This window comes from Monodon monoceros, unplaced genomic scaffold (genome assembly GCF_005190385.1).
Source record: "Monodon monoceros isolate NGI ecotype Baffin Bay Population unplaced genomic scaffold, NGI_Narwhal_1 Super_Scaffold_18, whole genome shotgun sequence".
NCBI lineage: Eukaryota > Metazoa > Chordata > Mammalia > Artiodactyla > Monodontidae > Monodon > Monodon monoceros.
This window is the reverse complement of record NW_021703774.1, coordinates 141,481,383-141,504,303: the sequence shown is the minus strand read 5'-3', so window position 1 is coordinate 141,504,303 and position 22,921 is coordinate 141,481,383. Positions and strand designations below refer to the sequence as shown.

Here is a 22,921-nt window from a genome sequence, read left to right as displayed (position 1 = left end):
GTCTCAGAGAACTTTTGACATATTACTGCAATTGAAAAGCCCCATGAATCCCTCGTCTATCTACAGATATTGTGTGTGGAAGTTTAGCTCTGATTATAACATGGGTATGAAGGGAGTGAAGAAAGGATAGTCACCTACTGGATTCTCTGCCCAGAGGGACGGTGAAATGGAAGATGCTAAAATTTGTCCTATGTCTGCCCCCTGTGGCCATCCATTGTACTGCACATTCTGGAAAGTATGGTCTTTCAGGGCCCCAGTCCCAGACCCGCCAGGGTCCAAATTACCTGCTCTACAAGTCTAGGCCTTAAAAGATAATTCACACATGAATATCTCCCTTCTCTGAATTCTTATCTCAATTTAAGTAGTTATAGTTGTGTGCATTCACCCTGCTTTTGACACTTAACCACCAACAGAGCATTTCCCATGGACCCAGTAGTGAGCAAAGTGTTTTCTATTCTCTCCTTTAATATTCACAACAAGCAAGCCAGGTACCCTGAGCACTTGCCTACAGTCACACAGTTAATAAGCTGAAGTGTTGTCATTCAAACCTACCTCTGTCTTACTTCAAGTCCCTCATTCTTTTCTCTGTTTCCACCTCTAATCTCTCAGCTGAATTCCCTTAAAGGAAGGTATCCAGGCTCCCCTTTACTTCTGCCAGTCACAGGCCAAGCACAGGGTTGGATAGACAGTATAAACTTGGTGAATGCTGATAATTTAAAACTAACTGATGGTCTTCCCTGGTGGCGCAGTGGTTAAGAATCTGCCTGCCAGTGCAGCGGACAGGTGTTCGAGCCCTGGTCCGGGAAGATCCCACATGTCACGGAGCAACTAAGCCTGTGCGCCACAACTACTGAGCCTGCGCTCTAGAGCCCGTGAGCCACACCTACTGAAACCCGCAACAAGAGAAGCCACCTCGATGAGAAGCCCGTGCACCACAATGAAGAGTAGCCCCTGCTCACCGCAGCTAGAGAAAAGCCCCCGTGCAGCAATGAAGACCCAACGCAGCCAAAATTAAATAAATAAATAAATATTTTTAAAAAACAAAAACTAATTGATGATCGATTGATTGATCATTATTGATCAATGCCTAATTGGGGTCAGTGACTGCTTAGAAAGCCATCCTAAGACAAGCCAGATGGTTCTCCTGAAACCTAACAGGCTCGGTGAGGCTACTGAGATATGGTATACCTCCATTTGCTGCATGATACAAAGGCAATTTTTTTTCCCATCCCATTTGCCGCCATCAGGATACAGAGGAGCCAGGAGCCCTACAGAAGTGGGTAAACTTCCAGAGATAATTCCTGCAGAGAAAGGAGAGGAGGGATGAATGCCACAGACTCGCCAGAGCAGAGTCTTGGCTTCACGCAGTGGAGTCTAACAGAGCAAGCATTACACACCTTCCAAGGGGCAAATCTCTCCCTCGGTGAGACTCCCTCTCTCCAGTTGTTGAGACACGATGCCGACAGCTCCTTACAGGTGATCAGGCTTCTAGCTGCAGAATAAAATCCAGGTGGGGGGGCCTGGTCTAGCCTGGCAGGTAGTGGGTCCCAGCCAGGGTTTAGAGCAGTGGGAGTGTTCTGGAGAGCCTCCCAAAGCCCCGTGCAGGAGGAGGTCCAGCTTAGACATCAGGAGACTGTGCTCAAGTCTCGCTCCGACACACACTTGCCTTGGACAGGGACTAGAACTCGCTGAGCCTCAGTTTTCTCACATGAAAAATAGGACTGTAACTTGCTTTCCATGAAAAGAGAAGTAACGCTTTCTGATCTCAGAGCCTACACTTTTAGCTGTGCTACCACATCCCATCAAACATAAACACCAATGTCCTTTGTCTGAGGTTTGAACTCAGCCCGAATTCTCCAACCCCATCTCTGGTTCCAGACAGAAAATTGTAGGCTGGAAGAACCTGAAATGGAACGTCACACACCTTGAAGTATTGGCTTCCAGGGCTCTGGGGTCAGAGAGCTGTCTGTGTTAGCAACCCTCCAGTCATCACACTATATTCTAAGACTTGTGTAAAGACAGACCATGAGGTCCTCAAGAGGGATTGGATCTGGTTTCTCTCTGAGTATCAGGTGTCTGCTGGATGCTTCTTGAGGGAATTGTGAGGAAGGAGCCCAAGCTCTACTATTTCCAAGAAGCCCTGGGGCAAGATGATGAAGCGGAAAGAGCGACCTTGTAGCTGGCAACCTTGGGTGCCCATCTCAGCCCTGCCGTAACTCACTCTGTGGCCTGGGAAAACTTGCTTCTCAGAGCCTCTGTTCCTTCAATCGTGAAGTGGGTATAATGCCTCTTATTCCCAAGTACCACGCAGGGCTAGTAGGTGAAGATAGTAAGAGAAGGGTGTGCCATTTAGACTATAAAGTGTGGCATGGTTGGGACTCCTAATGTCCCCCCAGCATCCATTCTTCTCTGTTAATGAGTAAAAAAGCCAGAATCTTGACAGGGCACAGGCCACCCCAAATAATGATAGCATTTCCTGTCTTTCCCTGTAGCTATGTGTGATCACATGACTAAGTTCTGGGCAACAGGATATTAGCAGAAGTGTTGTGTGACATTTCCAGGAAATGTTCACTGGAATATAGAGGCAATGGTTGGAATACAGAGGCAATGGCTGGAATCCCATTTTAAACAATGAGATGGAAGATGGTAGAACAGCAAGAAAAAAGGAGTTGAGGTCTCTTAAAAAATTATGAACCACCTTACCGGTCCTGTTTTGTGTATCTCTAGACATGAACGTGAAAAAAACTTTCTTATTTAAGCAACTTTTAAGTTCCATGTATATCACGGCCAAACTTAACCCTAGCTGATATATGTGGTGTGGCTAGTGACAACTGGCATGGTTTTGAGTTTTTGAGTTTATGAAGAGCTTGCATGGGAAAAGAAGAAACTGATGTAATATGCATTCATTCGTTTATTTGATGAAAATGTAATGAGGATCTACGGTGTGCCAGGCCCTGTGCCATGTGCTAGAGACAGAAGTGAACCCGATAGAGCCCCTGCTTTCCAGGAGTCCGCCACTAGCAGGGGGAACATACAAGCAATTATAGCACAGTTGGTAGGAGTTATAATGGAGGGGGGACAGGCAACCGTGGGTACCAAGTAACCCAGAAACCAGAAAAGGACATGGCGGGGGCGGGAACGGGCCGGTGGAAGGAGCATGAGCCCAGGTCCCAGGCTCTGCTTCCAGTTGCTAATCCCAGGATCCTCTGAATCTCCTTGGCCTGTTTCTCACGTGAGGTGGCAGAGAACTCGCCGCCTGTTTAGTCTCTCCCCAGCAAGATCCGGACGCTCGCTGGTGAGCGCTCCAGAGCCTTGCTTGGGTGGCTGCAGGCTTTGCTTTCTTAGAAGGACGTGACAAGGTGGGTGGCAGTGGCTCAGGCATGAAGCCATCCCCCGACCCCACTTGGGGCCTCTTGGGGCTCTGGAATTTGTCAGGACCAAGGACATCTCCAGGGACCTGACCGCTCTAGGTGAACACCAGGGCAGAGTCCCACAGAGCCATCTCGCCACACAGAGCACAGTGCCAGCAACAGCGCTCGTGACAGAGCAGCCCTGCGCCAGCCGAGGGCTCTGTGCCTTGCACACACTCCTCAGGCTTTATACCTCAGGATGCTTCTGCGAGGTGAACTTCGTTATCCCCTCTCCACATACAAGGACACGGAGGCTGAGAGCACAACTCATGAGTACCAGGGCCGGGCAGGGTCCAGGGGTGCCTGGCCTAAAGCTATGGACCTGAGCCCTCACTGTTCTCCCACTTTTCAATCACAGCTCCAGCTGGATCCCACTTCCCCCAGGACTCTTAGAACCAAAAGGCTAGAGGAGACCAGGCCAATAATTTCCTTTGTAGCACTTTAGCGCTCCAAGGTCATTACAAGCGATTCCAGACATCTCATTTCACAGGTGAGGAAAGGCACTCGCAGTGATGTGTGCCACGTGCACCCATGCATTAGGGGTCACCAACGTGCTGGTGGCAGAAGCAAAGCTCTCTGGCTCCCGGGCCACACCTGTTTCCTCTGCGCCACTGCTGCCTTCTGCCACTCGGGCTCTGCTGTTTGCTCTTGGATTGAGCTCTGGTTCCTCATAAAAGTGACGTCTGCAGAGAAGACAGCCGATGTCAGGTGCTCACCACCCTCCCGCCGTCCTTTCCCCGAATCCTCGGGGAGCCTCCAGGCTGCTCGGGGTCTTAGCTCACAGGGACCCATTAGAGCCACTGCCGCCCTAGCTGCGGACACAACCAGGAACAGCCCAGTGTGGTCAGTGCTGTGAAGGGGAGCACATGGCCCCCAGCCTGGGCACCAGGAAAGGCAGCAAGGAGCAGCCAGAGGAGAGGAGGGGAGGCAAGAAATGATCTCTTGGTCAGTGGCCCCCCAGCAGCAGCAGGAAGGGCAAGGGCAGTGCAGCCAGGGCCTTAAACACCCTAGTCTCGTGTGCCGGAGCAGGAACGCTCTGTGCAGCCTCCCGACGGGTGCTGTCCAGCTTCCATGCTCCAGACCTTGGCCTAACCCTCTGCTGGTGTCACTCCCCCTTTTGAGATGTCCCCAGCCTAGACCATTGTTTTCCTTAAGTCACCAGGCCCTTGGACACACATGAAATTCTGCCATAGACCCTCTGACACTCTTCTCTCTTGGCTTCACTAGAGAGTGAAAGGGGCCACCTCCTCACTCTGCAGATGGGGAAGAAGAGGGGTCGCCAGGTCACTCCAACAACTTTTTGTAAAGCAATCGCCACGGGGATCTAGTGCAGTACTAAGAAAGTTTCGGCTGGTCCAAGGAGTGTCCTCCAGCCAAAAATGCCCGTTATGTGAGCCACATGTCCTGCAGGAAAGGGCATGCACGGCATCAGCTGGGCTCAGTCACTGGCCGAGAGCAGCCAGGCAACTGAGATTTCAGAGCGAGTGTTCAATACCTACGGGGTCAGCTGGGGCAGCAGAGGCCCTGGGCTTAGCCATTGCCACGGCCTCTGTGGCATGGCTCCCTGAGTGTCCTGACTCACTTTTAGAATTGGGGTAAGGGTACTAGGCACCTGTTATATTGTCCTCACCCATTTGACCTCAGCCAAAACTGAGACAGAAAATGTCCCGGGCTTCCCTGGTGGCGCAGTGGTTGAGAGTCCGCCTGCCGATGCAGGGGATATGGGTTCGTGCCCCGGTCCGGGAAGATCCCACATGCCACGGAGCGGCTGGGCCCGTGAGCCATGGCCGCTGAGCCTGCGCGGCCGGAGGCTGTGCTCCGCAACGGGAGAGGCCACAACAGTGAGAGGCCCGCGTACCGCAAAAAAAAAAAAAAACCCCGACTCCAGGCCCAGCTCTGCCTTTACTTCCCTGCATCCCTCTCCTCCCTGGGCCTCAGTCTCTCCTCCACACAAGCAGGAGCTCGAGCGCCTTGACTCTGAAGTCCCTCCCAGTCCAGGCTGCCAGGAATCTGCTCCTTTCCTTCTTCTCTCCCTCCTGTTCCTGCTCCTCTCCGGGATGGGAGCGTGCACGCGTGCACTTGTACATGTGCATGTGTGTGTGAGCGTGCAACTGTGTGTGTAGTGGGGTCAGGGAAAGGGAGGGAGGCCTGCAGAAGACGGAGCTGGCAGTAAGGGGAAAAGGCGGGCCAGGACTTTATGTGCCAACGGGGCTCAGAGCTTTCTCATTGGCCAGTGGCGCTTGGGGCTGTTTAATCATTAAAGGAAAGGAATGAAACCAGGAGTGCCTCAAAGTCCAGCCTGGTGGTGACTGACTAGTAGATGAGCGTGGAGCCGGCAGCAATGGGGCCTGGAGCTTCGGGAAATGGGGTCAGCACTGCGACAGTTCCACACTCAGCACCGGGTCCTGGAGGCAGCCTGCATGCTTACGACATTGCGGTCCTGGTCGTCTACTTTGTCTTTGTCATTGGCGTGGGGATCTGGGTGAGTAGCGTGGAGGTTGGGGGTGGGCAGGGGAGGCAAAGGCAGGCTCTCTTCGATGGCTGGTCATGGAGCTGGGGGCAGGGGTGGGCAGAAGGAAGGCGTGTCCAGGAAGCACAGGGGCTGATGTGGAAGGACCTTAAGGGATCATCCTCTCCAACCCCTCCCTTTTAGAGATGGGCAACTGAGGCCCAGAGAGGGGTATGACCTGGCAGAGCTCACACAGCGAGGCCCCATCTCCCGCCCGACTCCCTGTCCCTGTGCATCTGCTCCTTTGGCCCCATGCATCCCTGGCCTCCCCGCATCCCATTCCTGCCCTCTTCCACATGCCAGCATCCCCAGCTATGCGAATGCTTGACTCCTGGACCCACTACACCTTCCACCAGATGGTGCCTTGGCAAGGAGCAGTGCTTTCTAAAGGAGCTGGGCTGCGCGTCTCACGGGAAGGGAGCCAGGCGAATCCCAACATGCTTCTGTTCTCCACTGCTCACCAGAGCCTCAATGCCCTGGACGGGCGCCAGGCTTGGAGGTCGGGGAGCTCTGAGTTCAGATGTCAACTCCAACAGGTAGGGCCGCATGGCCCTGGGAACATACGGAGCCTTAGTTTTCTTATCTGGGCAATGAGAGTATAAAGGTCTATGAGGTAAAGCGACCCTGACCATTTAGGAGCGTGACACATTTAAGGATCTGGCACAACGCCCAGCACACAGCCTGCAGCAATAAATGACCGCCGTTATCTCTGCAGCATTCGAGGGAAATGCCAGCGCCTTCAGACTCCACTGTGAGGCACAGAGTGATCTGAGCCCCAGGTGGCCACTTATGAGGCTGCGGCGAGGTCAAGAACCATCTCTGGCCTCAGTCTCCCCATCTGTAAAGTGGGATGAACTGTCCCTGCTTCCCAGGGTGTGTGAGGAAGAGATGGGCAAACAGAGGCTCGCTGGCTCCTGGGAGGTGGACAGCCATGAAAAGCAGAAACTCCCCTGTGACTCTGGACAAGTTGCTTCCCATTAGGGGACCTCCGTTTCCTCACCTGTAACGTAAACTGTTTCTGTTCATCTGTCCTCCCCAAGGACCAGAGGTGGCACAGGAAAGTCCAAGCAAAGGCTTGACAAGCAGCAAGCCCTGCACACCAGTCATGCCCTAGTGACTAATCTGTCACTTTCTCTTGGGGGAAGAGAAGCTTCTTTCAACTTCCCTCTCCCTCCCCCTCCTTCAGGTATTTCTCTTGTCTGCAGACCCAATCAGATGCCTGGCTTCGGCATCCAATAAGGGCTTTAACCCGCTGCCCTGTACTCACCCCCTGCATCCGAGAGAAAGTTCTTTCATTCCCCACCCCCTTTCAGTCTTCAGAGTAATTCCTCAAATAGGCCACTACTGACCACCTCCCAGTGCAGGAGAGGGTTTGCTCCAGGGTCATGGGTGGACCTCAGTGGTGTGGTCTGACATCAGGCCGGAGCAGGAGACGGCCCCCAGAAGAGTCCTGCCTCTGTCTGGGGCCCGAGTGCTTTGCAACCTCCCAGTCCCCCGAGTGGGAGTCCGGCTGGGCGGAGGGGACAAGGCAGTCTCCCTGCCACGGTAGCCTGAGGATGAGACCCCAACTCATTTCCTGAAGCTACGTTTGGACGGGGACAGGGGAGCAGGATAGGACACAAGAGTGCACAATGGCAATAATCTGTGCTCATGAACAGCACCGTACATTCATGAGGGCGTTTCACTCACACACACACACACACACACACACACACACACACACACGCACGCACCATTAGCTCCTTTGCTCTTCACACCAGCCCCAGGTGATGAGCAGGGAGGCCCAGAGAGGGGAGCTGACGCCCCCAAAGCCACGTAGCTTAAAGATGGTGAGCGCTTCAGCCTCAGTTCCCACCCCCTGTGTTCCCACAGTGCCTGCCTCGAGGGGCAGGGAATCTGGGGCAGAGGGCAGAGCCTGGGGGAGGCTCGGGAAATCCTCACTCTTGCCATTTCCTTTCCAGTCGTCCATCCGTGCCAGCCGAGGGACCATTGGCGGCTACTTCCTGGCGGGAAGGTCCATAAGCTGGTGGCCAGTGAGTCGACCCTCCTCCCGCCCCTCCCCCCATCTCCCAGCTCCCACCTCACCTACTCCTGCCTGGACCAAGGCTACAGCCCCCAAGGGGGTTCCTGGCTCTGGGCTCCTTCTCTCTGGTCCAGAGGCACCAGGCAACCTGAGAGACCTTCCAAACCCACAGCTGGGACCTGCGTGCCCTGGGCGCCTCCTAAGTGTGGGTCCCACGCCGGACACTGGACCTACAGAGCCCACGCAGAGTGTTCCCGTCCCAGAGGAGCTCAAGGCTGGGCGGGGTAGACAGACTCATAAACAACCTGACGGCTGTCGAGCTGGAGGGCAGCATGGGGCCTGTGAATGTCTGGGGGAGGCCTCTAACCTCCAGACAGTGGAAGTGGGATTAGGAAAGATTTTCTTGGGAAAGTGACACATAAATACTGAAGAGCAGTTAAGTGAGGGAAATCCTAGAGGTAAAATCCCACCCCCACAGGACCTGATCTTTTGAATCCCAGTCCTGCCCCTCAGGCCTCCCCACTTGTTCCTTTTGGTCCTCAAAGCTAACTTCCTCTTCCTGAAATAGGACGGAGGAAGGTGAGGCCTGCTTCCAAACTAACAGCGGAGTCCTCAGCCCCAGGGGCCCCTGAAGCTGGCACAAGCCCAGGCACGCACACCTCACACGTGGTGTGTGTGTGTACACACGCACACGCACCCACACACCACCGGCCCTCTGCACAACCCTGTCTTTGTTCTCGCCACCCTTGCTGCCCACCGCTGGCGACAGACTCACCAAAGAGCAGAGGAACCCAGGAAGCCTGCAGGGCTCTCTGGAAGGTTCAGGTGTCTGGGACAGGGAGAGGCGAGGACAAAAGTAGCATGACAGGGCTTCCCTGGTGGCGCAGTGGCTGCAACACCAGGATGTGGTGGTGCCCTCGTCAGGGGGACGGGGCTGTGAGCTGAGCCGCCTACACTGAGAGCAGCTTCAGCCCAAGGCCGGGGCAGAACCAGCTGCAGGTAAGGGACTCTCAGTCCCACTGCCCCGCTGGGATGTGTGCGTCTGGTGTCTGTGATGACCGTCCAATAGCTTTGCGCGCTTCCCTACTCAGCCAGTCCTGAAAGGTGCCTCGTTCCCCTCCCTGTGGCCCGAGGGGAGTGTGGCTGGGGGCTGACAGCAGAAGGCGCAGCAGCATCCCCGTCTCAGAGGGGCCCGTGGGGTCCCCTGCCGACCTTGTTGATGGCTCCTTGAGTGATGCACTGGGAGCCCTGGGCAGGGTCCTCGAGAGCAGCCTGGGGAGCCTCTTCTCCCACAGTAGGAGGCCCAGTGCCCTCTGCTGTGACTGAGTGACCCAGCCCAGCCTGCAGCATCCCCAGGACCCCCTAAGAGAGGGAGGGAGTGTGTGTGTACGTGTTGTGTGCACGCGGGGGCGGAGGGGTGGCTGAAAGTCCGCAGGAACGTCAGGCCGATCGTTATCTCTGTGCCTTTGCACTGTACCGCCTCGTCTCTGAACGTCCCGGTGCTTTTCCCTTCTTCTCACTTTCTGCTGCCCAGCCCCACAATTTTATTAAGGTGACACAGGGTACAAGACTGGCTCTTCCCCTCCAGCTCCCATCTAACAACAACAGATAACGCTAATGGAGGCTTACTAAGACCTAGCACCCATCAAGCAGTGATTACAGGAGGCAGATGGCCAGAGTCACAACCCTCATTTCGACTCTCACTTATCAGTTCTGGAACTTGAGCGAGTTATTTGCCAGTGCCTCAGTTTCCCCGAGTAGAATGGGGATAATGGCAGAACTTTCCTCATGGGGTTGTCGTGAGGAGTTGGTGAGTTAATATATTTAGAACAGAAGCAGGCACTTGGCCATGCCGTTCAAGTACTGACGGCTGTGACTGTGGACATCATCTATCTAACTGGCATTGCCTCCTGTTGCCTCAGAGTAGTTAGCTGCCTCCTGGAGAAAAATTAACTGGGGGCGTGGCCTGGGCTGTGCTCAACCCCGTGGCTCCTCCCACTGCCTGGCCCTGCCCTGGGACCTGCCGGAACGGGGTGGCAGAGGGCCTCCCCCATCCCTCTCGTGGGGGACTCCCCTTCTCCCTTCAGCTTCCTTCTCTCTGGAGGCCCTTAGATCCATGGCCCCAGAGCAGAGCTTTGTCCTCCCTACATGGACGCTGCTTCCCATGGCTTTTGTTCTTTTCCACTTTGCCTCTCCCTCACTGGGTGGCCTGGAGCCAGTGACTTCATTTCTCCTAACATTAACTCCTTCCTCTGTAAAGTGGAAAGATTAATACCCACCCCTCCAAATATCTGTGGAGATTAAGTGTATTAGTGCCTATAAAATGCCTAGCACATTGCCTGGTATACAGTAAGTGCCTAATAAATAGCAGTTCCATTCCTCTTCTCATTGCTCCCCCACTGCATCTCCTCCCTCTGATCTCACGTTCCCTGAGTTCAGGTTCTGCTCTCTCTCTGCCTCTTTCCCGGATTCTGAAGCCCATAGTCCTGACTACAGATCGATTCAAATGAAAGCTGACCTCTGACCCTTGGCCCCACTTGTGCCTTGCAGATCGGAGCATCTCTGATGTCCAGCAACGTGGGCAGCGGTCTGTTCATCGGCCTGGCTGGGACAGGGGCCGCTGGAGGCCTTGCTGTGGGTGGCTTTGAGTGGAATGTAAGGAAGTTGGCCTGGAGGATTCTCATGGATAAAGGGGGTCTTAACCCACCCCACCCCACCCCACCCCATCCCCGGCCTTAGTGCTAAGAGGAACCTCAGAGGTGCTTGGGGAAGATGCATGGTGAATCGAGAACCCATTTTACAGATGAGGAAACCAAAGCCTGGAGGACCTCATCAGAGGTCACACAGGACTGAGATCAGGCCTCTGGTCCCTTACCTCCCTGCCCAGGCCTCTCCTCTGCACAGACCACCCCTCCATCTGCATCTAGAACATGGATCCCTTTTTCTCCCCACCCTCCCAGGCAACCTGGCTGCTTCTGGCCCTCGGCTGGATCTTCGTCCCCGTGTACATCGCAGCCGGTGTGGTCACAATGCCACAGTACCTGAAGAAGCGATTCGGGGGCCAGAGGATCCAGGTGTATATGTCTGTCCTTTCTCTCATCCTCTACATCTTCACCAAGATTTCAGTGAGTACCTGCTCCCGTGTGGCCATCATGTCTCTCTGAAAATGCTTAGGAGAGGGCACAGCTTGTTGCTGGATGGATGGATGGATGGATGAATGCATGGATGGTTAGAAGAGGAAGGATAATAGAAAGGGAGGATAAATCCACACCCCTGGGCTTCCCTGGTGGCTCAGTGGCTGGGAGTCCACCTGCCGATGCAGGGGACACGGGCTCGTGCCCCAGTCCGGGAAGATCCCACATGCCGTGGAGCGGCTGGGCCCGTGAGCCATGGTCACTGAGCCTGCACGTCCTGAGCCTGTGCTCCGCAACGGGAGAGGCCACAACAGTGAGAGGCCCACGTACCCCCCCCCCAAAAAAAATCCACACCCCTTCCTCACATGCTCCCCCTCAGCAGTAGGGTAATTAGAGATGAATGATAAATGTTTGTTGAGTGAATGAGAGTCCCTCTATCCAAAGAAGTCACAATCTAGAATTCGTTCACTCATTTATCTTCCCATTAATTAAGGCTTCATTCAGCACAGAGCATTAATTGCCTAGAATGTTACCATTAGAAAGGGCCTATTCTTCCTCTGTTGACCTAAACTCAGAAGACAAACCCAGGTCAAACGATTTGCCCAGGTCCACACAGAGCACTAGCTCTGGGGCTGGGACTAACGTTTGGGTTCTGTGGCCCAGCTGAGGCCTCCTGAGGCTTTGTCACGTAGTAGTCCTTGTCATGGGTCACAAAACACTCATGTAAAGGGACCAGCAAGCATGCCCTGAAGGGAACTGAAGCATTCAGGTTGGTCCAGGGCTGGAAATATTACAGCCTCTTGTTCCATCAATGCTTGTAAATAACCCTAAATCAGCTCAGGCAAAGGCTGCGACCCCAAGTCCTCCAATAAACCCAAACATGTGGGTATCCAGGACCTGTGTCATCTGCACTGGGGCGCCTGCCCGTCAGGTCAGCCGCGGGCCCATCTGGCAGCTGAGTGGGTCAGTGCTCCTTCAGGGAGCCGTCAGGGACCCCCTAGGTTCCCACCTTCTCCCCCCAGGGGCCCCTCCCCCCCACCCCCCGACCCCAGCTCCTGTCTCACTTCCTCAGTGTGCCACTTCACCCCTTCCCCGCCAGCACATGACCTTGGCAGTGCTGCCAGATCACACGGTTCTCAGGCTCAGAGTTGTCCGCGGTGCTCCTCTGCTTTACAGTCTCCACGGCCCCTCAGTGTTTGTAGGCCAAGCCCATCCTCCTGAGCACAGCACGTAAGGCTCATCTTCATCACACCATGAGGGCCGACAGCACCTGGTATTGCTGAGCAGGAAGGTGACGTACACTGGTGACCACACAGAGGGCCTTGGGTGACCTGGACTCCTGGGTCGCTGTCTCTGCAGACTGACATCTTCTCTGGAGCCCTCTTCATCCAGATGGCTTTGGGCTGGAACCTTTACCTCTCCACTGTGATCCTGCTGGTGGTGACGGCCGTCTATACCATCACAGGTAGGGCCGAGGGGAGGTCACGTCGGGTGCAGGTGCCAGGAGCAGAGACAGGGACAGGTGGAGAGGGAAGCGCCGGATGACAGGGACACAGAGGTCCAGGGAGGACAGAGTGAAAACTGACCGGGAGAGTGAGAAAGAGAAACTGGAGGGAACAAAGAGAAAGGCAGACAGAGATGCAGAGTCAGAGGAAAAGGCGGAAAGACTCAGTGCATCACAGACACTGTGCACGTGGGAAAGAGAAAAGGGGAGACAGGAAGGGCAGAAACAGGAGGAAACAGAGCCATCCCGAGAGAGAGCCAGGGAAGGAGATACAGAGGAAGACCGACAGCAGGGAATAGGGTGGAGGTTGGGGGACTGTGACCCGGGCTAGAGTCACCACGGGCTACTCCAGACAAGAGCCACAAGCATGCCTTCTCCCGTCTCCTGCAGAGCCCCTCACAGAGGCCTGGGCTCCCGGGACACAGGCTCCGGCAGACTTCCTCCTGGCTGAGGTGGCCTGGAAAGATGGGGGAGCTTAAATGGGCATTGGGGTGGGGAGGGAGGCAGGCCTCCCGGTGGAGCTAACAGCACAGGAAAGGAAAAGACTTGGGATATTACCAAACAACAGCCAGAGGCCGTCGGGACAGAAGGAGAGGGACCTGAGGGCCTGTGGCTGTACCAGCCTCTGCCTTCTGGGCGAGCCCATGGAGCACGAGGGGCGGGGAAGGCAGTGGCCAGAGCCCAACCGCTGAGGGCTCCATGTGTTCTCTGGTCTCCCCAGTGCGGCCCAGCACAGGGCGGGCACCCTGAGAGGAACCCCTGCTGGTGCTGATGACCCCTCTCCTTGGGTCGCCAGGGGGCCTCACGGCCGTGATCTACACAGACACTCTGCAGACGGTGATCATGGTGGGGGGAGCCCTGGTCCTCATGTTTCTGGGTAAGGAAGAGTCCTGAATACATCCCACCCTCCCCTGTCAACTCCTCTCTGATCTCTCTCTGGCTGTCACCACCACGGTCTGATCAGAACTTTGCAGAGCACAGAGCCATGTTCCGGCTCCAGGCCAGGGCACCCAACAGCAGGATTCTCTCTACTCCACAACAGGGCTCTTGAGCCTGAGTGCCACTCCACCTCTCATTCCCAAGTCCCATACGAGTTCCGAGCTCAGGGGTCCCACACATGACTGGGATCCAGCGAGCTGGGGCATGCGACAGACCCAGTGGGGCCTCAGGGCTGTTTCACTCGCAGTGGTCTCTCCCTGCAGGCTTTCAAGAGGTGGGCTGGTACCCAGGCCTGGAGCAGAGGTACAGGCAGGCCATCCCTAATGTCACAGTCCCCAACACCACCTGTCACCTCCCCCGGCCCGACGCCTTCCACATGCTCCGGGACCCTGTGAGCGGGGACATCCCTTGGCCAGGCCTCATTTTCGGGCTCACGGTGCTGGCCACGTGGTGCTGGTGCACCGACCAGGTGATGCCCTAACCGAGCTTGGCCCAGCCCACCACAAACTGGGGTGGCTCCTGAGGGCAAACTGGGCATGTGGATGCACAGAGGGCTGGGACGGGTTCGGGAACAGGTATGGGGCACCGTCCCCACGCTGGGGCTCGCAGGAGCCGAGTGGAACCCGAGCAGGCCCGACTGGCGCTCCTGCGCTGCTGTCTTTTCAGGTCATTGTGCAGAGGTCTCTCTCCGCCAAGAGCCTGTCCCACGCCAAGGGGGGCTCCGTGCTGGGGGGCTACCTGAAGATCCTTCCCATGTTCTTTATCGTCATGCCTGGCATGATCAGCCGGGCCCTGTACCCAGGTAAGAGCTAGTCTCCCTCCGGGCAAAGTTGGCCCAGAGCAAGGGCCACACACTTTCTATTAAGAACACATAGTAAGGGCTTCCCTGGCTGCGCAGTGGTTAAGAATCCGCCTGCCAATGCAGGGGACACGGGTTCGAGCCCTGGTCTGGGAAGACCCCACATGCCACCGAGCAACTAAGCCCGTGCGCCACAATTACTGAGCCCGTGAGCCACAGCTACTGAGCCCGCGTGCCACAACTACTGAAGCCCACGCGCCTAGAGCCCGTGCTCCGCAACAGGAGAAGCCACCACAACGAGACGCTCACGCACCGCAACGAAGATTAGCCCCTGCTCACCCGCAACTAAAAAGAAAGCCTGCGCGCAGCAATGAAGACCCAACGCAGCCAAAACTAACTAAATAAATAAATTTATATATAAAAAAAGAACACATAGTAAGTTCGTTAGGCTTTGTGGGCCAAACATACAGTATGTGTATCAGTAGAAGAAATTTGCATCTGAATGTCATTTTAACATCCTGCTTTCTCTCTATAAAGGAAAGACCAATTGAGGCATTCATGGTGCCTTGCAAGGATATTTGCCTTTTATTAAGATATAAGGCCTAAAACCCAGAGGGGTCTATCAGGTTTTGCAGGGTAGTATGTGGTTGAGAAGTCTACCAGACACTCTGAAATCCCAGGACCCAACCTCCACCTGCCCTTTGACCCTCTAGACGCTGACTCCCGCCACTCACCCGTGAACACTTTCCTATGGGGTCAGAAAGCAGGTACTGGGCCAGCCAGAGAAGGCACGGGATGGTTTAGCTCTGACTGCCATCACTTCTTCCGCAGATGAAGTGGGCTGCGTGGACCCTGACATCTGCCAAAGAATCTGCGGGGCCCGCGTGGGATGCTCCAACATTGCCTACCCCAAGCTGGTCATGGCGCTCATGCCCATGGGTAAGTCCCATCCCCCACACCACGCTGCACACCAGCTTTCCAGCCCAAGAGGGATTGCATTAGGATGGTCGTAGATGGGAAGAGAGAATGAAAACATTCACCTCCGCACCCCCGTTCCTAATACACACACACACACACACACACACACACACACACACCCCTTTCACAAGCATCTGTAGGGCACTACTCTGTACCCTGGCTCTGGACATACAGAGATTAAAGGCAGGCCCCTGCTCTCGAGCTCAACGCAGTCTGCAGGGTACCCAAGCAGAAGGTACAATACAGTGGGACCAGTGTGGGGACTCGGTGGGGCTGAGGGAGCCCTAAGGAGGCACCTGACCCACTTTGGAGGAATGTGGAGGAAGGTTTCCCAGAGGAGAGGAAATGGAGCTGAGTGCCGGGGAACATCTTAGGCAGACAAAGGCGGAGGGGCGTGGGAAATGTCGTTCCGGGGATGAGGGCCCGTATGTGCAAAGGCCCAGGTATGAGAGAGTGTCAAGTCTGAACTGAAAGTCGCCAGTGTGGGCTCAGATGTAGCAGGAATGAAGACCACCTTCGTGGGGAGGACTTGGTGGCCATGCCCCACTGTGCAGCGTGACCTTTACTCTGAGGGCAGTGGAGGGTCACTGGGGCTTTCAGGCCAGCGTGCATGATTGGATGTGTGCTTTAGAAGGATCACTCTGCATGGAGCGTTCAGCTTAGGGGGAGGCAGGGAGATAGATCCTGAGGGATTTTCAGTGGTCAAGGCAGTAGTGGTGGCTTGGACTAGGTCAGTGTCTTTAGGGATGGACAGAAAGGGTTTAGATGATATTTGTGAGATAGAATTGGCGGGACTTAATGACTGATTGTGTTTGAGGGACAAGAAAGACAGAGGGATCCAAACAGGGCTTGCAGGTCTTGAGTTTACAATGCTATTGAGACTGGGGACATAGAAAGAAAGGCAGGTTTATGGAGGGAAATTGAGTTATTCCCTCCCTCCAGTGGAACAAGAAATGAATCAAAGAAATAGTGGAGATGGTGGTGGAGGCCCAGTTATGACAGAGCAGCCACAGAGGGACTGGCTGAGGGAGGTGGGGTAGGAGGGAGGCAGAGGAAGGGGTCCAGAATAACTTGGAGGTGTCTTGTTAGAGACCAGAAACATATCATTAACCAAAGGAAGAAGCAGGGGCCCCAGAGGAAGATGCTGGCCTAGATTTGGGACACTTTGAGTCATCCAGGGAGCCATGCAGGAGGTGGTTAAATATTTGGACTGAGGGGAAAGAGGACTGAGGTGGGGCTGGCCAGGGAGTTGTGTTTCTAGATGCTTCCTCATCAGAATCATAGAGACTTGAGATACCAGTGGGCCCCACCCTCCCTTGTTACAGGTTGAAAACAGGCCCAGAAAGGGTCAGATCTAGTCCAAAGATCACACAGCTAGTTCCTTGCAGAACCAGGAAACAAACCCATGGCTTCTGCCTGTGGAAAACAGTATGGAGGTTTCTCAAAAAACTAAAAGTATAGCTACCATAAGACCCAGCAATGCCACTCCTGTGAGTATATATTAAAAAACCCAAAAACACGAATTCAAAAAGATACACGCACCCCAATGTTTATAGCAGCACTATTTATAATTGCCAAGATATGGAAGTAACCTAAGTGTCCGTCAACAGATGAATGAATAAAGATGGTGTATATATACACAATGGAATATTACTCAGCCATAAAAAGAATGAAATTTTGCTATTTGCAGCAACGTGGATGGACTTGGAGGGCATTATGTTAAATGAAATAAGTCAGACAGAGAAAGACAAATACTATATAATATCACTTATATGTGGACTCCAAAAAACCCAACAAATTAGTGAATATTACAAAAAAAGAAGCAGACTCAGATATAGGGAAGGAACTAGTGGTTCCTGGAGGGGGAGTACATTGGGGTGGGGGACCGAGAGGCACAAATTATTGGGTGTAAGACAGGCTCAGAGATGTACTGTAGAAAATGGGGAATATGGCCAACGTGTTGTAGTAACTGAAAATGGAAAGTAACCTTTAAAATTTGTATTAAAAATTAAAATAAATAATTAATTAATTAAAATAAAACCTTCAAAAAGTTCCAGGGATTCTGCCTCCCAAGCTGGGGCTTTAGCCTGGTCTCATAGCATCATTGAAAAAGGTTCAAAACGCTGAAAAAAACCACTCAATAATTAATAGTCACCCTCCTCCCTACCAGGGCCCACTAACCAAGTGTCTACAAGGTTTAAAACCCAGACCGAGATGTCCAGTCTGCAGAGAACCTTAAAGATCAGCTAGTCTCACATCCCTTAATAGTGCAGATGAGGGAATGGAGGCTCAGGGAGGACGGATGACTCAGCCAAGGCCACAGGGGGAGGCAGAGGTAGAGTGTGGCCAGAACCCGGCCTCTAGTGCTATGGGTCTCCAGGATTCCTGGTTGGGCACCTCATTCAACACCGTCCCCATCCCTTTCCCTCCCCTAAACTCGTGATTCTGCTGGATGCTGGCAGCCTCCATGGTTGCTGGCAGAGCTCGCCTTAACGGGCCAGCTGCCCACAGAGACCTCATCTCTCCCCAGGTCTGCGGGGCCTGATGATCGCAGTGATCATGGCCGCCCTCATGAGCTCACTCACCTCCATCTTCAACAGCAGCAGTACCCTGTTTGCCATTGACGTGTGGCAGCACTTCCGCAGACAGGCAACAGAGCAGGAGCTGATGGTGGTGGGCAGGTGCGCTGGCCCATCCTTCCGGAGCACCCCCTCCCTGTAGGCAAAACCCCTCTCCCCTCTCCTCCCTGCCCTTGGTTACCCGAAGGAGATGTGGTTGGGTCTGGGCCCTGCACTGGCAGTCAGAGCCCCTGGTTCCTTGCGCCAACTTTCTACAGGACCTCAGGTGAGTTCCTCCCCAGCTCTGGACCACTCCCCTCCCTCCAGAATAAGGAGAAAAAAAATCTCTTCCCTGCCTGTTCAATTTTATCTTGGAACTGATCAAGAGGGTAAATGAGAGAAGCTGACAAAGCATTGACTCAATGAAAGAGGAACTGTATAGATGGAAAGAAGTTAGCAAGCAGCTCACCCCCAATGTCTTCCAGACCAGCTCTGGATGTCATCCCCGGATAACAGAAAGACTCCTTCAGTCTCACCCCGAGCACGCGTCCTGCATCATACCTTTGTGCTGCTGACACAGGGGCGACTTATATGGTCCTGCCCTGAGGGTGCACACAGTTTAATGAGAAAATCAGAAACATGTAATGCAGTGAGGGGCCCGCATCGATGGAGGTGTTCATAGGAAGGTTGTCTCCAAAGGATGCAGGGCTTTGAACACTCAGCTGAAAATTTTGAACTTTACCTCATAGGTATTCACTTCATGCCTTTCAAAATATAACTTGGTGGCTATTTTTTCTTTTTCTCCCTGGGTTGGGCATTTATAGTTTGCACAAAGTTAAGAGGCCCTTTCTGAAATCTTTGCTTCATAATTTAAGGCTCTGTAACTCAGGTTTCTGGACTAAAGTGTTCATTCTCTACTTGAGTTTAGATAACTTGCTCTTTTCCATCTCCCTGCCTTTGCATTCACTACTCCTTGCATCACAATGCCTTCTGCCCACGGCTGCCATGGATCCCTACGGCCCGCTCATCTGTGCATCCCAGCCCTATGCACAGGGACTGACCATCAAAGGATCTGAGCGCAGGACAGGTTGTACAAAGAGGTGGGGGCTAAGAGGGGAGTGAACGGCAGGTAGCTCCTGCAGTTTAGCTGCTGCTCTAGTGTGGCCTGAGAGAGAGAAAATGGGAGGGGAAGGAGAGAAGAGCACAGGTGTGCAGAATCCTTTTATCTCTTTGCTCACCTGCCAAGTCTTACTGCACCTGATTGCATCAGTCAGTGAGGTTTGGGCACCATCTCCTGGCAATATGCATCATTGCACCCAACACACCCAAGAAAAGTTTTTCAACCAGGGGCCATTTACTCAGGTGGGTGGCGAAGGGGAAATGAATGGATTTCTTTCCGAAAGCAGATGGGCTACACACTTTCAAAGGGATTTTTAAAATTTTGGGTTTTTTGGATTCTGTAATTCTGATATTCTGGGATTTTAAGAGTCTAACTTTCTGGAATCTTTGCATTTGTGATCCTGTCTTCTCTGATTCAGCAACCACACGTTCCCCTCCTTTCTCCCTTCCTGGTTCCCGTACGTCACCTTCACCTGCCCCCCTGCCATGCCGCTCTGAGCGCTCTTCACAGTGCCCTGTTCTCTCCTGGCAGAGTGTTTGTGGTGTTCCTCGTCGTCATCAGCATCCTCTGGGTCCCCATCATCCAAAGCTCCAACAGCGGGCAGCTCTTCGACTACATCCAGTCTGTCACCAGCTACCTGGCCCCACCCATCACTGCCCTCTTCCTGCTGGCCATCTTCTGCAAGAGGGTCACAGAGCCTGTGAGTGCAGCAGTGCACCTGTCTCTCCCAGAACACCGGAGGGTCAGGAGAGCTAGTCTGTCCATAACCTGGACTTGCCCCCTCCAGGCTTCCGTCTCCCCAGCCATAGCATCAGGTCTAGATTTATTCATTCACTCAGCAAACATTAATCAGTCCCACTAGGGAGGCTCCAGGGATGCAATGGTTTACAAAGTTCACATAGGTCTGCCATCACTGGGCCAGCGGGAGGAAAGAGGTTTCGACATGCAATAAGAGCAAAGTATCATAGCTGCCATGAGAGCAAAGAGCAGGAACACATAACCTATGGGACGCCTGGGGGGGGGGGGTGGTCACAAAGGGACTTGTGAGCTGAGATCTGAAGGATTAATGGGAGAGGAAAGAGTCTTCCCGACATGAGGAACAGTGTGTGTAAAAGCCCAAGCAGACGGGAAGCTCTCTAACACGGTAGGGCTCTACATGTCGGCAAAATAACAGCAAAGAAGATGATGAAACAAGGCGTGAGCTTACAGGGGTGCCTGCACATGTGCCACTTATGAAACTGCACGGAAATGTAACAGACCCTGGGAGGTACCAGGAGGGTAACCTTGGTCACTCCCCAGGTTAGCCTAGAAAAGACAGGCCCAAATTGCTGGCTGTACCTTGGGGAGGTAAGGAGCATCATGGACGTGATTGTACAGGGGCCACGTGAGAGCCCAGGGTCATCGTAAGGGAGATCATAGAAGCCCCTCCCCAATGGAGTAGTTAAGCCAGGCCTCTGCTGGGTCTACTGTTTGCAGAGCTCGAGTCCCCCTGCTGATAACTAGACTGCACGGCAGGACTCGGTTGAATTCTGGAGGATTCTATTCATTCCAGAATTTTTGAAAATATAAGCCTTCTTATACTTGGGGAACAGGTAGAGGTTAGGGTCCAACAGTGCTACAGAGAAGATATAGGACGTGCCAGAGCTTTTCTTTAAAAATAAAAAAGGAGGCATTCTAATTCTGATTTCTGGTTTATCATAACAGAAAGCTGGGGAGGGAGATCCTGGCTTTCCCTGCTGATTACAAAAGCAAATTCCATTCTAGTTGAATATTCAGCACCTACCCTAAGCACTTATTAATTTGCTTATCATTGCATGTGAGTGAGGTCGAGTCACTGCTTCAGTCATTGCTCTGCAGTGGAGCCTAGCCTGACTCTGGAACCCGTGCCTTTCCCAATAAACCGCTCTGCCTGCCTTTAGGTTAAGACAAAGCCTCGGCATTCATGGGGAACTTACTCAGGCAGACTTGCAAACGCGGTGACAAACCAAACCGTGGCTTTTAGCTTCCTGGGGTTTCCCCGCTGGATCCCACCCCTGGACTGCCCTCTCTCCGCAGGGAGCCTTTTGGGGCCTCATATTTGGCCTGGCGGTGGGGCTTCTGCGCATGACCCTGGAGTTCTCGTACCCAGCCCCAGCCTGTGGGGAGGCAGACCCGAGGCCGGCCGTGCTGAAAGACTTCCACTACCTCTACTTTGCACTCCTCCTCTGTGGGCTCACGGCCATCGTCATCGTCACTGTCAGCCTCTGCACAGCCCCCATCCCTGAGGAAAAGGCAAGTGGAGTGTTCAGAACGAGGCCCGCCCCCAAGTGTTCCCCTACCCACAGTGCCTGGACTTCCACCATCGACTCTTACTCCGCTGAGTTGAGATCACAGATGGCTGGGGACGGTGAGCTCCTTGGGCTGTTAATTCCCAAGTGAAAAGTAATTCATTCAATTGGAAAATGACTCAGCGGGCACCTACTCTGTGCCAGGCACTGTACTGGGCTTACAAAGATGAATGGTCCCTGCCAGCAGCTGCCCGTGGGGAGCAGGGGTGGGGGGGGCGGGGAGGAAGACCCCAACACCAGCAGTTACTCTCCCAAGAGAAGGTACAGAAGGCCCAAGCTCAAAGGGTGCAGCCGAGGGCAGAGGAGAGGTAGTCACCCCTGGGGGGAGGGGGAGGCTCCCCGACAATGTCACTTGAGTTGGACCTTGAAGAAACAGGTTTATGAGAAAAGAAACAGTCTAGCAGAGTAAGAGCTCGATTTGAGGCCCTCACCGCTCCCACGCTGATGGATTTACCAGTCCTCAGACACTGATGCTCAGTCTTTTGAAAGCTTTTTTCTTTAGAGCAGAAGGGTATTACTTTGCTCAGGCTGCCATAACAAAGTACAACAGGGTGAGTGGCTTAAATGACAGGAGTTTATTTCCTCGCAGGTCTGGAGGCCAGGAGTCAAGGGGTTGGTCAGGTTGCTTCCTCTGAGGCCTCTCTCCTTAGCTCATAGATGGCCATCTTCTCTCTGTCTTCACGTGGTCTTTCCCCTGTGCCTGTCTGTGTCCAAATCTCCTCTTCTAAGGGCACCAGTCATATTGGTGTCCTTAGGGCCCACTCATCAGACCTCATTTAACCTTAATCACCTCTTTAAAGACCCTCTCTCCAAATACAGTTACACTCTGAAGTGGGGGGTGGGTAGGATTTCAACATATGAAATTGGGGGGAACAGTATTCAGCCCGTAAGAGAGCCCATGCCAGAAGTTGGTCCTTGGAACACTGGGTGGAAATAATTAATAACACTCCTTACCTTTAGAGTTCGCAAAATGACCTATACCCTTAGTGTCACGAATTCCTACAAACAAGCAGTGTATTCACAGGTAAACCAGGAGACTAACTTCCCCAGGGGCTCACCCCTGAAATGGTCTCCCCCCACCGCTTGATCCTTCAGCGTCCCCATTGTCTGCTGTCTCATTCCCACACTGAAGTCCTTCCCAGTTAAAAATCCCCTCCCTGGCTCCCATTCTCCTCCAGGTACAATTGTCTCCCTCTCTGACCCTCAGCAGCAAACTTTGTGAAGAGTGGTGTCCATCGCCAGCCTCCACTTCCCCCTCATCTACTCCTTAACCCGCTGAGTCGGCCTGGTGTCCCAGTGCCCTCCGGCATTGCTCACACCAACATTCCCAACAACCTTGTTACTGGTCACTTCTCCATCTTCATCTCAAGCGAACTCTGAAGAGAACCAGACAATACTGCCCACATCCTGCGTCTTGGAGACCTCTCTTCTGCTCACTGTATATTTTTCTACCCTTCTGGCTGCTCCTCTGTCATCTTCATGGGATTTTCTTCCTGCCCCTTAAATATCATTGTTCCGTAGGGATCCGTGGACGTCTCCGCTGTGAGGCCCTCCGGGCTCTTCAAGCTCCTGCTGTGTGTGTGTGTGTGTGTGTGTGTGTGTGTGTGTGTGTGTGTGTGT

General features: G+C 53.6%; 1 protein-coding gene across 2 annotated transcripts in view; it reads left to right on the top strand.

The window, feature by feature from the left end:
- The first annotated feature begins 5,680 nt into the window (after positions 1 to 5,680).
- LOC114900024 (sodium/glucose cotransporter 4) overlaps positions 5,681 to 22,921 on the top strand; it is an 18,380-nt gene continuing 1,139 nt past the window's right edge. For both annotated transcript variants that reach the window (XM_029231274.1, XM_029231273.1), the window contains exons 1-12: positions 5,681 to 5,892; positions 7,881 to 7,952; positions 10,493 to 10,597; positions 10,903 to 11,067; positions 12,436 to 12,541; positions 13,377 to 13,457; positions 13,783 to 13,988; positions 14,186 to 14,321; positions 15,150 to 15,257; positions 17,827 to 17,977; positions 19,506 to 19,674; positions 21,030 to 21,245. In XM_029231274.1, coding sequence (XP_029087107.1) covers positions 5,731 to 5,892; positions 7,881 to 7,952; positions 10,493 to 10,597; positions 10,903 to 11,067; positions 12,436 to 12,541; positions 13,377 to 13,457; positions 13,783 to 13,988; positions 14,186 to 14,321; positions 15,150 to 15,257; positions 17,827 to 17,977; positions 19,506 to 19,674; positions 21,030 to 21,245 — 1,677 coding nt within the window. In that variant the 5' untranslated portion in view covers positions 5,681 to 5,730. The remainder of the gene's footprint in view (positions 5,893 to 7,880; positions 7,953 to 10,492; positions 10,598 to 10,902; positions 11,068 to 12,435; positions 12,542 to 13,376; positions 13,458 to 13,782; positions 13,989 to 14,185; positions 14,322 to 15,149; positions 15,258 to 17,826; positions 17,978 to 19,505; positions 19,675 to 21,029; positions 21,246 to 22,921) is intronic.